The following is a 12,768-nucleotide window of genomic DNA, read 5'->3' on the forward strand; positions in this document are numbered from 1 at the left end:
CCTGAAGCATGGATGGCTTGCTTTCGTCTGCAACAGAAGAGTAATGAAGACAGCGTAGCTATAACTAAGTAGTCTATTCAGACCTAAGGGACAGGTGTGCGTCATAAGGATCATTATCACACTCGACGCACAGGCTACTGATGTCAAACTCTTCATATTGATCGCTTAATGCTCAGATGCCGCTCATCGCAAGCAGAGCAGGGCAGTATAGGAGAGCAGCATAGGAGTTGGTGAGGATCCGCCCTCTGCCTTCCTAAACTCAGTGTACTTCGCCTCAAAGCAGCAAAACGCTGTAGATCCTGGTCCCCTATGCATGCAAATTGTTACCCAGAACTCCTCTGGGATGAGACCCTTTCCAATCCTGCCTTGCGGCATCTCAAATATGTACTGCAATTGCGAAATTCGTTCAGCGCGTTTCTGGGCGCTCGCGCTTGTACCGAAAAGCGGTCAGTGCTTCTTCTCAGCACTGCCTTCTCCACTTCCAAACCCACTGCCTTCCATTGCGAAAGGCATGAAGTCCTCATCTCCTCCACCGCCATCTCCCTCCCCTGCACTGCCTCTCGGATGAGCGTGTGTGCTGCTGCCAAAATCGGGTCTACTCCCCGCGCGTCTCCTGCTGCCAATGAAGCGACTGCTGCTGCTTGCGCTTCTGTCTGACACGTCTGCTGTGCTGCCGATGGATTTGTCGGTGCTGCCGCCGATGTTAGCGCTACTGCCACCTGTTGGGTTCGGCTGTGTAGCGCTCGCTGATGTTGAGTCTCCTGTTGGCGGAAGTGGGGACGCCATTCGCCCTGAAGACGAGGCGGACCCGCGACGGCCGAGATGGCGCGTGCGGTATGCCAAGCCAGCAGATATTCGGGCCGAAGAGGTCTCAGTCGTGCCATCTGAAGGCACTCTTGCGGCGGCGGAACCAGTCGTCGCTGGCCGGGCTACGGCGAGGCGCGGAGAGACCTCTGTCGGTGGCCGCAACAATGCTTCGCCACTATCATGACCATCGTCGTTGTCGCCGATGTTGACCGCCCGTTGCAATGGCGAGTCTGATCTCACACCAGCACGACGGTCTTGCTGAGCGCCCATGCTTGCGCTGCGGAGGTATACATCGCCCATGTCATCGCTTGCAGGGCGACGTTGTGCAGAAGTGGAGCGGCGGTAGGCTGCAAGGTACGGCCGCGGCGAGTTCGGAATGTCAATGGCTGGCACATTTGAGCTCGAACGGGCACCTTGCGCTGTGTCGCTAGTAGCGGTCTCTGAGGGCGATGGAGGCTCTTCTTCGATTGTCAAGCGATGCTGCTCGTCGTCATGGCTGTATGCAGCGCTCAATCTTGAGGGAGCAAAGGGCGTGTGAGGTGTATGAGGAGAGAGCGGCTTGCCTGGAGAGCTGGATGTTGACGCAGATGTAGCAGCTACCATGGCAGGAACGCTCGAAAGCTGTCGTGACGACGACGAAGATGAGCGATGCAGCATTAGTGAGGAGTTCATAGAGTCACTAAGGGCGGCATTGGAGTCCTTCATACGGTGGAAGCGGTTTAGAGCGGCAGCTGTACGTCGCGTGCTGCTTTCGGCCGAAGCATCGTCTGTTGTAGAGTGAAGAAGGTCTTTCTTCGTATCAAGCAATTTAAGAAAGTCTTGAATCGATTCATCATCCTCCTGCATCGAGCCAGAAGATGCAGGTCCAGTGGCAGCTTCTGTGAGGAAGCCAGAACCTGGCTGCGCAGAGGAAGCCGCACTAGCTCTGCCACTGCTGTCCTGGTCATCATCAGCTCTGTTCGTAGATGTGCCTCCAGACGACAGCCGGACACGACGGTGTGAGAAGCTACTGCTATAACGAGTGATAGGTGCTGGCTTGGTAGAGCTCGAGCTCAAAGAGACAGCGGCTTGGTCAGTCAAAGACGATGGCTTCCTGGCTGCAACGGCGGGTGCGTTCGGAGCTGGCTTATGAGCTTCTTCTGTCAACGACCCCAGTGTCGGAACGTGTCCACTAGCCAGTCTTGGCGAAGTGCCCAGTGGAGACACGCCCAGAGGAGATGCGGACAGAGTTGGCTGCTTGAAAGGCTGGAAGCTGAATGAACTTCTGCGCCCAGCAGCCTGAGCGCGCAAAGAGTTCCTGGATGAAATGGTGGAATGTTGCTGCGGCAGAGGAGGTCTTTGCTCTGGAGTGGGTGGAGACTCTGTGCTGTAGTCCTTTGCATCTCGGAGAGCAGACAAGGGACTCGTCCCTGTGGCAATGCCAGCTTGATGGTAGGTGGATAAGCTGCCGTAAGCATGGCCGAGCTCTGGTCGCTCAAACGAAGTCGTTCGCCGATGGGTTGGTAATGAGCCAACATCCGCACGCCTATCTGCATCACCTGGCATCGACGGTCGGAAGAGGTCATCGTCTGCACCAAGGAAACGAGAGCTGAGCAGCTCCTCCGAGTCATCTATCCGGAAATCACAGTTCTGGCGATATTGCACACGTACACCGAATGAGCTGCAGGCGACTCAGTCTCGCCAAAAGAATAGTCTGCTGTGACATCGCTGGCGCTGTCCGTCAGAGCGAAGCCAAGATTGTCAGATCGCGATGAGGCTGGCGAGGAATGGCCATCGACGAGTCTGTAGCCGAGCTTCATCGCCATTGTCGACCTGCTCTTGCCGATCTTGTTTGAGAGTTTGTAAGCAGGTAGATAATTGCAGTAGGTCCACAATGCTCGGAACAAGACGATGCTCTTCTTGTAGACTAGGGGCAGCACTGTACCCATATCTGCCGGCAGAGCAGCAGTCTGGTCGCCGAGCTCGATCGTCCATCGCTCCAGTACTATCTCCTGCGAGTCTGCAGCTTTCCGCTTCCCTCGAGCGTCACTTGATGACTCCAGCGCGTTCAGAACATCCCAACGCTTGCCATCCTCATCGAGGATAACGAGTCGCTGGCCTTGCGGCAGCGAGTCCGTGCATAGGAAGACTTCGATGTGTAGTGGTGGTGGCCTGTCATCTTTGATGTCACACATCCGCCATCGCCTAATGTCATCTCGATAGTCGTCGGTCTCTTGCAATTCGATGTTGAACCACCTGTTGTAGCGCACAGCATCGGTGTTCTTCGAGTACGCCGGTGCTAGCTCGACTCGGGACCGGAGGATGATGAGGGCAGCTTTTGCGTAGAAGTTCTGGATGACCTGGTTCAGCCGTTGCATCTGAGCACCTGGATCAGTCTGCTCTGATCTCGGACTGCCAAAGTCTTCGGAGGAACCTGATCCTTGGGTACTGAACCGTGGATCTCGATCTCTTGAGTTGTTGGTGCGTGTAGGATTGGTCTGTTCTGAGAGGGCTGGCGAGGCCGTCACCGGAGGATGGCGGGGATGTTGATGCATGGTGTTGTGCTTGATTAGGCCTGCAGATGGTACAAGATACTTCGAGTCAGCCTAGCGATGATTGCACGGCGGTGGACGGATGTGGTGAGGGTACTCCATGATCGGTCGGGCGCAGGCGATGCAGTCGAGCGGGTACAGTAGACGCTGTATAGCAAGTGAACCCAGCCCGGAGGTCGGATGAAGAAGGGTCAATTGATGCCTAGGAGCCAGTCAAGGCGTCTAGGGAATGGAGGGCATCTGGAGTGAATGACAATGATAGGTCGTGTTGATGATATGGTAGGTAGTATAGCATGGAGGTAGTCAGAGACGATGATCGACGAGCATATGACACTGTCTCTCGTGATTGGTCGGGTGGGTGCAGGTACCGACTGCTACGAGTCAAAAAGAGTCACAGACAAGCCCAAGCGATTGTGAGGATCATGGGTTCTGCAGTCTGGTGATTGTCAAATCTCGAAATCGCCTAGGCTGATGACGCCAGACGTGTTGATGCGTGAAGTACGGCGATAGGCGACTTGTTGGAGAAGTGATAGGAAACGAACAAAGATGGCTTGATGGCGTGAAGCAAGTCAGAGATGTCGATATAATTTTGGTTGGGAATGACTTGAAGATGGAGAACTCCGTGCTGTAGCATTCGCCTGTACTTCCTGTATCACACAGAGACTCGAGCTCAGCAGAGTCAATGGTACGTTCAGTTATCGTGATAACGCAGTGAACGCTCAGAGGCTCCCGCTGCCTGTGTGACTCTCCCATCGACCACCCCCACACTGCGTCGGGGAACTTTCGGGTGCCCGTTCAGCTATCCCCGATGAGGCTTAAGCTGCGAGCGACCTCCGCAAAATCCCACCACAGCTCATCACGACCGAGTTGTTGCCTTGATGTCAAATGCAGGCTTCCGTCAAGTAGCTTTGGCATACGGAATCAACTGAGGCTTCAGGAGCATCTCCTGGAATGGATCGCGAATGATGACCGGAAATCACTGGCCCAGGACTTCGCACATCGCCTGATAAAGTGACAAGAGATGCAGTGTCAGCGATATCTACATCGTTCAGCCGCTCAGCTAGTCCAGTGATATACTTCTGCCGTCGACCTTCACGGCATTCAGGAACCGCGAGATGCCACCGATGATCACGACCATTCGCAGATCGTCTAGCCAGATTTTAACGAGAATGGTCCTCGCTGTTGCTTCGAGATCCTTTGGTACTCCTCTAGCTCGAGGCGAACTACCTTGTCACTTTACACTGCCGTTAAGCGTCCGCACATAGTTCAAATGCCGTCCGACAACCGGTCGTCGGTCCACGGCCAGCTTCATGAGTAGCGACGGCAAAAGTCCATGGACCCTCCAAAGGATGCTTGCTGTTCCGGTCTGACCTTGGGCATTAGTTTGGGGTCTCTGCACTTATCGGCCTCGTTCGGCAAGCACGTTCTTGTTTTCCGCATCGATTGAGCAGATAAGTCCGTTGAAATGACGCCTGGCCGATTGACGACATGATCGAGCGTCGAGCTGTGGTGGTAAGATATGGAAAGTCATGTTCAATGTTCGTTGCTCGTCGATCGCGTTGTTGCCAAGCCGTCTCAACCTCATAATCACCTTACCTCCACCTGACCTAGCACTCACTCCTCACTTGCTGCCTCATCGCTTTTCCCCAGCAACGTCCTTTATGTATATGAGGTCTGAAATTTGGACCGTAACCTACCCCGAAAAGAAGGGTATGGTGCTTTAAGAACTAAACGAGAGTACAAGTCAGGTCTCAGGGGTTCACGCAGTAAGTCGTGAGCCCCCCAACATTATTGCTTTTTTGCAAGTTGTTAACAATGACAGGATGTCGACGTGGGAGTATCATTTAAGTGGTAAAAGCTATGTATCTGTTGTTAATGCGAGGATCGAACCGACATTGAATTTTGCGGTTGTTGGCTACTTAGCTTTCGAGGCTGGGTCGCTGCCAAGACCTGTGGTGGTGGCGTTGTCAAAGTGCAGTAGTTGAGTATCTTCCTTTTCACAGGGTCAATGGACTGTACACGGACGTCGACCCAGGTCAGAGGCTCGTGAACCAAGACCTCGAAGCCTACTAACCCTCATCGCCATCCAGGAGACGTCGACGAGTTCTCAAGCTTCGCCTTCGTCTACCATAATCAGCCTGTCGCCTTCTCCTTCGCCTTCTTCATTGGCAACACTCATCTTCCCCTTCTGGCCCCCTCGAGTCATGCGTCCCTCAGATTTGACCGACTCATCGCTTTCAATTGATACGCGGCCTTGGGTTCGGTCCGTGCAAGCAGGGCAATCGCTCATGGACATCTGCCACGCTTCCCAGCTCTGAAGGATCGACTGGACGGGCAGAGCCAATGCTAGGCTGTACATAGCAAGGATGAAGTGCAGTGCACTATCAACATGTCAGTAACTCGGAACCACATACGCGCATACAGAATCATTGCAACTCACCTGGCCGTCAACGCCGCAAAAGCGTTATAAGTCACCACCATGCTCACCCGATAATAATCGTCCGCGACCCTAGCATTAATCACAACGTGGAGCACCAAGAAGGCGATACCCAGGAGCAGATCGACGGCCCCATACAATGCTTCGATAGGCACCGTATTCCCGAACCCAACCTGAAGCTTCTTTGTCCCGAAGCGATGGCCAAGCCCGATTAGTACGCAACTCAGTAGCAGGGAGAAGGCGTAAAATGCAAGTAGAGCCATGGATTCTCGTTGGGCGTGGAAGTGCCACTGGCCATCGGCGACGAGAGTCGCGGAGAAGGCCAGGCCTGTTATGGTGGTTGGGATGAGGGCGAGGCGGAGGAGAGGTGCTGTTGGTGTAGGCATGATGGCAGGCGCTTCTGGCTGGGGCAATCAGGTCTGTAGGGCTGGATGTGCAGGTACACTGGATGTGGTTACATGACTGCCTACCGTGAAGGAGGGATCGGTCAACTTATATCACCACGCCCCTCCATGACCAAAGCACACTCTCCTGCATATACAAGCAACAAGTTCGTCGCGGTGGTCACTCCATTGGGCAAGAGAACGCTGTTGCCTGCTTCAATACAGCATGGTTGAAACACGGCCAAGAGTGGACATTCTGAAGCATTTGGGGGCTAGCTTCGATAGATCTGCATGTTGTCCTGGGAGACCCGTTCACAATGAGGTTAGTGCTGCAAGACCACGGCGATGGCTCGGTTGTCCATCTCATATTTATAGCCATTGAGCTGCTAGTGGTTGGCTTGGAACGCGACTTGTGAGAGCGCTTTTCTATGGAGAGTGTGCTGTATGCCGTGACGCGTTTTGGCTGGCCAGCATCGAGTGCCGCTTTGGAAGGGGACCAATCGCGCCTTGTAGGGGCCGCAAGGCATGCCTCGCACTCACAGATCACCCTAGCCAACGACATTTTGCTCCCGCGCGTGGTGAGACAAAGCGGATCATAGGATCGTGGACGAACGATGTGATGAAGAAAGAGTTTGTGCCAAGCCATTCAAACTGCCATTTTCGAGCTGTGCTTGTTTTGAGAAGCTACACGTCCTCGCACACAGCCTGGATGATGTTGCACTGACCGGATTCATTTTGAAGGTTTCTTCTACTACTCCAGACATCTCACTCGGATTCAGGTACAGGGTTTGCGCTTCAGCGACAGACCCGGTCAAAAGATGAACGACACCCAGGAGCCTAGCCTCGGCTACGCGCCTAACAGCCAGAACGCGGGGGACTGAGCTGGGGCTGTGGGGGTGCTGGCAACCGAGGCAGTGGGTGACACACCAAAAGTACACGATACTCGTACTTCATAATGTACCGTACATCAGCGAATACACTCATATGGAATTGAAGCCTACCGCGATCTTGTAGGGCACTTCTCAGGTTTACTTCAGGCCACACGGATCAGCATGGGCGACAACGATAACGACGACCATATACCCACCTCCAAACCTGTACAATCCGACGACAGCAAAACCGCTAGCTCCCGCCTCTCCCAACTAAAGTCCCAATTTCCTTCTCCGTTTCCATCATCATCAACCACTACCACCAACCCACCCAAGATCACCCGAAAGTCCCGCCTAACAACCCAACTCCCAGCAGACTGGTCCGACATCCTCTCCGAAATCAACCACGTCCGCACCCTCGCCTCCACCCCGCCAACCACATCCACGGGCTACCGCCGCCACAAAGAAGCCGGCAAGCTATGGGTCCGCGAGCGCATCGAGCTCCTCCTGGACCCCGCCTCCTTCCGTGAAGTCGGCTCCCTCGCCGGCACGGTCACCTGGAAATCCCCGCCCAATGCTGCTACCGCGCCCACAGCGCTGGAGCGGGAGCGGCAGGTTGTAGGCGGATTCGTGCCGAGCAATAACGTGCAGGGGTTCGGGAGGATCAATGGACGGCCAGTGCTGCTGACGGCGGATGATTTCACGATTCGCGCAGGACACGCGGATGGCGCGTTGATGCCTAAGACGATTTATATGGATAAGTTGAGCGTGAATTTGAAGTTGCCGATGGTGAAGCTGGTGGATGGGGCGAGTGGGGGTGGGAGCATCACGACCTACAAATCCGAGGGGGGCGCATATCTACCGAAGCTGGAGCTGCTATATTGGCTAGTGAAGGAGTTGGATCTCGGCATCCCGCAGGTCGCAGCGGTGGTTGGGCCCGCTGTTGGGCTGGGCGCGGCGAGGGCGGCGGTCAGTCATTTCAGTGTCATTGCGGCGGACGTGGGGAGTTTGTTCAATGCGGGTCCGAAGATTGTGGAGGGGGCGACTTTTGAGGAGGGTTTGAGTTTTGATGATCTGGGTGGGCCAAGTATTCATGCCGGGAACGGGACGATTGATAATGTGGCGAGGGATGAAAAGGGTGCTTATGAGATGATTGCGAGGTTCTTGAGCTACGTGCCGAATCACGGTGGGGTTTTGCCGCCGAAAGGGGAGGTTCTGGACGATCCGTACAGGAAGTGTGAGGGCTTGAGGGAGGTGATTCCGCGAAGGAGACAGAGAGGTTATCAAATACGGGACATTATAGAGCCTTTAGTTGACAAGGGAAGTTGGTTCGAGATTGGGCCGTATTGGGGAAAGACTATTGTGGTTGGTTTGGCAAGGTTGGGCGGGTACTCCGTAGGCGTGGTGGCAGACGACGCGACGGTGAACTCCGGAGCGCTGGATTCGGCTGGCTCGCAGAAGCTGATGAAGCATCTCAAGCTGTGCGACGTCTTTGGCATTCCAGTCGTACAACTGATCGACATTCCGGGCTTCGCTGTTGGGACGACGGCTGAACGATCTGGAATGATGAAATGGGGGACCGAGCTGTTCAAGGTATACCATACGACTACCATGCCAGTATTCTCGTGCATAGTGAGGAGGTGTTACGGTATTGGTGGTGTCATATTGGCCGACTCTCGCGACCCGGCACCGCGAGTGGCATGGCCTAGCCTTGAATCTGGGTCGATCCCACTGGATGGCGGCATCGAAGTCAACCATGTCGCGGACCTGAAGCGAGCAGGCGACAACTGGAAGCAGGTATATCAGCAGCTCGAGGCGGAATATGTGAACCTCCAGAACCCCATCCGCGTGGCCAATAAGTTCCATGTCGAGGAGATCATTGATCCAGCGGACACGCGGAGTCTGATGTATACTTGGGTCAACCACATGTACGAATCGACCTTGCCGGAGAGGCTGATGCAGAGGGCGTCAGGTGCCATCAAGCCGTCTTTCCGATAGGCATTCGCGCGTCAAGACGTTGACAATGCCCGCCTAAAATCAAGTTGTAACCACCAAAAGGCGATGAGCAGCTGTGTCAGGCAATCCGTCCCCTGTGCAAAGCCCATTTCGGTTCTGCGTACGAGCAACTAACGTCACCGCAAACACGCACCGCATCGATCGAGATTGTGGACACTGCGTCCGCAGACAAGACAACGGCATCTGAGCCGCTGGGCCAGTAAGTCGGAAGCTTGCTCAGTGCGTTAGCACAGAACTGCGCAATTACTCGGCTGGCTGAGACGCTGAACACAGCGCCGGATCTGGCGACGGCGTTGCTGAGGACAGTGTATCCCTTGTTGTGCACATGACCCTCTTCCGGAGAAGTCGACGACGTCGATCAGCCTGCGAAGCGAACAGCAAACAAACCACGAGGCTCAATGACTCGGCACAAGCGTCGTCCTCCGTAAATGTTCAGCTCCGCTCGTGTTCTGGACCTCGTGTATGCGCGCCAAGACCGTTGGCTCCTTGAGGATTGAGAGGCCCGATATTCATACGACGAAGGACGTATAATGCGGACTCGTCAAAATGGGATTCTCCATGGAGCGACTGAGAGCATGGGACGGTTGCTCTTTCCCGCGAGACTAGATATAGAGCGTCTTCTTCCTGTTAAAAGCCGCTTTCATATTGATGGCAAGCTCGCCGGTGGATTGAGCCTGACTGTTGTAGGTGTGACAAAGCCCATGCAAGAAGATCGAGGCAACTGATGCTTATTGGAAGAGCTCTTTTTAGGTACATCAACTTGGGCTTGTTGAGAGGTCCAGGCTGCAGCCACGTTGACTTAAAGCTCAGACATGCAGACGATAGCGCCCCACCTGCCGATATCGACGCTGCGCCAAGGCCAGGTACGACCAATCTTGGTCCATCCTTATAGGTAACGTTCTACAGACCATCCTACTTCGTGCACACCACATAGCATACCATGCTCCCTGCAGGGACAATCATTGGGCCCTATCACTATCGCTCAGCACGCCATACCATGTTGGTCCCGGTACTTACTTCGACTGGAAAGTCAACGACACGAGACATGATCAGTCCGGGCCTTCAAGTGCTCCTGTCGCCAGACTCTAGCGACACCGCCATACAGTTGTGCAACGTCTGGCCTGCCTGCCCTTCTGGCCGACCTCAGCCAGCCTGATGTAGCTCCCAGCCGATAGCTCGAACCCGGAAAACTTTTCACGAAACCCCCGGATACGCTTTGTGTCCTGCATTGTGGTTCATCGTTGACTTTAATGCTTATCGTTCAATCCTCCGCGATTCACCGGTAGCGAGGCAAGGTCCTCTCCATATACAACGGGTGGGGTTTTCCACATGTATGGTAATGCTTCTTTTCCTGTCGCATACCTCTTCCCTGGGGCGGTCGTACGAGGGCGCGGTCGTGTTCGTGGTGACGCTTCCGTAAGGAAGCAGATGCCTTCTATGATTGTTTCGCGACCATCCTCTCGTTGGACCATTGTCCTTACACTCGTTGTGTTCATTTTCGGCGTTGGCTTCCTGACATACCACACTGCCCCCACACCCAGCTTTCTGCGACCTGCGAAAGTCGAGCAATGCAGCAATGAGCCCTTGGTTAGCCCGATCACAACCCAAGCGCCTGTCAATGGCACTCCAAGGAATGCCATCATTGGATCTGTGCAGAAGTCCAACGAGTCCAAATGCGACTGGATACTCGACGAATTACCTGAATGGGAGCCTGTGGTCTATGTGACGGACAGATCACCTTCGGAAGCACCAACATACCCGAGCTCTCGAATAACTCCCAAGCACATATCCGTAAACCAGGGTCGAGAGGCAGCAGTCTACTTGACCTACATCCTGGACAACTACTACAACCTACCAGACTACATGATCTTCATTCACGGCAAGAGATACCAAATCCACAATGACGACCCTATGTTCGACAGCGTCCCCACCATCGCCAATCTGAAACTCGACTTCGTCAAGGAGAATGGCTACACGAACCTAAAATGCAACTTGGTCTTCTGTCCCAACCCATGGGTAAAACCCGAGCTCAACCACACCGACGGACCATGGGAAACAACCAGCTTGTACGCGCGGGCATGGAAAGAGTTCTGGCCCGACACGCCCTTACCCGAGGGTGTTACTGGGCCCGACGCTGCACAATTCGCCATCACGCGCGAAGCGATCCTTCAGAACTCCTGGGCCGAGTACGACCGCATGCGTCGCTGGGCCTGGCGATATGAGCCGCATATCCTCACGAGCGAAAATACTGGATTGGTATTTGAGTATATGTGGCATATCATGTTTGGCAAGGAGCCGATGTACTGTCCGGATACAAAGGAGTGCTATTGTAAAAAATGGGGGATGTGTGATCTGGAGTGCGAAAGGCCGGAGTGGTGTTTGGGAAGGAATTGGTTCAATCCGGAGAAGCCGAGATATGTTGGGCTGGTTCCGACTCTGCCGGTAAGTTCGCCGTCAACCTCACATGATTCCGGTATATGGCGAGCTGTATCCCATGCTGAGACTTTGACTAGGATAATTGGCCAGAGGAAGGCATGAGCGAGAACGACGAAGGGCTTCTTCCTTATCCTGGCTGGTGGATGGATAAAAGTGTCTGGAAGAACCATTAGCTACGTTTGCAAAAGCAGTGTGCGCATCCGGACATGTCCTGGGCATTGTGCATGTTCATACCTGAGTAGGTGAGTCCGCGTGATGTCTCGAAATAACAACATCCCATAGCGGCGTGCGAGCGGATGAGGGCCAAGTCTAATGAACAGGAGAAGCGGCAGACTGGAAGGGCAGGAACGAAGGAAAGATACACGGTGGGGGAACATTGAGGTCCTGTGCAAAAACATGCGCCAAATCTCATGCTTTCCGATGTTGGACCACCAAAGGCTACCTTCAATGTGGTGTCTGCGCACCGGAATGATCTTGCTTGCCCTGATTAGACACACAAAGCCTCCACTGCTGATGCTTCAAGGAATCTTCACAGCACTTCGCAGTCCCTTGGTTCTTATGCACAAGTGCCACAAACAGTGTCCTCAATCAATGCCGAAGAGAAGCGCATCCTTCTTATCGCCTTACATCACATTCCCAAGCACCCCAACAGCCCTTGTCCAGGCAGTCTCTTCGGCGGACCCTTCGGCGGCTTCACCCTCACCGGAGCCGGCCCAGCGCAGCAGAGCCCTCCGCCGCCGCCCATGAATCGTCCCGTCCACGGATCATATCCTCCCTGCCCCTCAACAGCAATATTTCCCGGCACATATCCTCCCCCACCGTATCCATATCCTCCTTGTCCCCATCCACCACCCCACCCACCATTCCTCGCACCCCAGAATCCATTGCCCCAAGCACCCCACAGGCCCATCCTGCCGGCCCGCTCGCCCGCCATACCCTTTCCCAAGTGAATCCTTGTGACGTCGCCGTTATATCGTCCCAAGAGATCGCAGTCTGGACATGACTTGGGCGGCGCAGGATACCATTGAGTGCCACCGAAGGGCGTTGTGGGACGGGTAAAAGGGTGAGCGGGTGGAGCATTCGCGAAGGTCATGTTTGGTGCGCACGGGCGCGCGAGATGCACCCAGCGGTGGGCGCAGGTTGTTGACTTGTAGGTGAGGAGGTGGCACATGGCGAGCTTTGCGCCGTGAGCTAACTGTGGAGGGTGAGCGGGATGCAAGCCGCGCCGCAAAGGTTGATTGGTGAGTGTAGGGGGTTTGGCGCTCCGTCAATGAATAAGTCGAGGATGT

General features: G+C 54.6%; 5 protein-coding genes across 5 annotated transcripts; 2 read left to right on the top strand and 3 right to left on the bottom strand.

Moving 5' to 3' along the window:
* Positions 1-447: 447 nt before the first annotated feature.
* Positions 448-3,341, bottom strand: AB675_5194 (Autophagy-related protein 13; the record flags this gene model as incomplete). The annotated part of the gene is made up of 2 exons (XM_018145386.1): positions 448-2,406; positions 2,454-3,341. 2 exons carry the CDS (start codon positions 3,339-3,341, stop codon positions 448-450), a joined length of 2,847 nt encoding a protein of 948 aa, XP_017999261.1.
* Positions 3,342-5,445: 2,104 nt separating this feature from the next.
* AB675_5195 (uncharacterized protein) lies at positions 5,446-6,161 on the bottom strand (the record flags this gene model as incomplete). The annotated part of the gene is made up of 2 exons (XM_018145387.1): positions 5,446-5,719; positions 5,779-6,161. 2 exons carry the CDS (start codon positions 6,159-6,161, stop codon positions 5,446-5,448), a joined length of 657 nt encoding a protein of 218 aa, XP_017999383.1.
* A 1,049-nt stretch (positions 6,162-7,210) lies between these two features.
* Positions 7,211-9,025, top strand: AB675_5196 (Methylmalonyl-CoA carboxyltransferase 12S subunit; the record flags this gene model as incomplete). The annotated part of the gene is made up of 1 exon (XM_018145388.1): positions 7,211-9,025. The coding sequence occupies one exon, from the start codon at positions 7,211-7,213 to the stop codon at positions 9,023-9,025; it is 1,815 nt and encodes a 604-aa protein (XP_017999428.1).
* A 1,446-nt stretch (positions 9,026-10,471) lies between these two features.
* On the top strand, positions 10,472-11,652 carry AB675_5197 (uncharacterized protein; the record flags this gene model as incomplete). Its single annotated transcript, XM_018145389.1, has 2 exons — positions 10,472-11,485; positions 11,557-11,652. The coding sequence occupies 2 exons, from the start codon at positions 10,472-10,474 to the stop codon at positions 11,650-11,652; spliced, it is 1,110 nt and encodes a 369-aa protein (XP_017999466.1).
* Positions 11,653-12,107: 455 nt separating this feature from the next.
* AB675_5198 (uncharacterized protein) lies at positions 12,108-12,572 on the bottom strand (the record flags this gene model as incomplete). The annotated part of the gene is made up of 1 exon (XM_018145390.1): positions 12,108-12,572. The coding sequence occupies one exon, from the start codon at positions 12,570-12,572 to the stop codon at positions 12,108-12,110; it is 465 nt and encodes a 154-aa protein (XP_017999232.1).
* Positions 12,573-12,768: the final 196 nt, after the last annotated feature.

This window comes from Cyphellophora attinorum (assembly GCF_001299255.1).
Source record: "Cyphellophora attinorum strain CBS 131958 chromosome Unknown Contig15, whole genome shotgun sequence".
NCBI lineage: Eukaryota > Fungi > Ascomycota > Eurotiomycetes > Chaetothyriales > Cyphellophoraceae > Cyphellophora > Cyphellophora attinorum.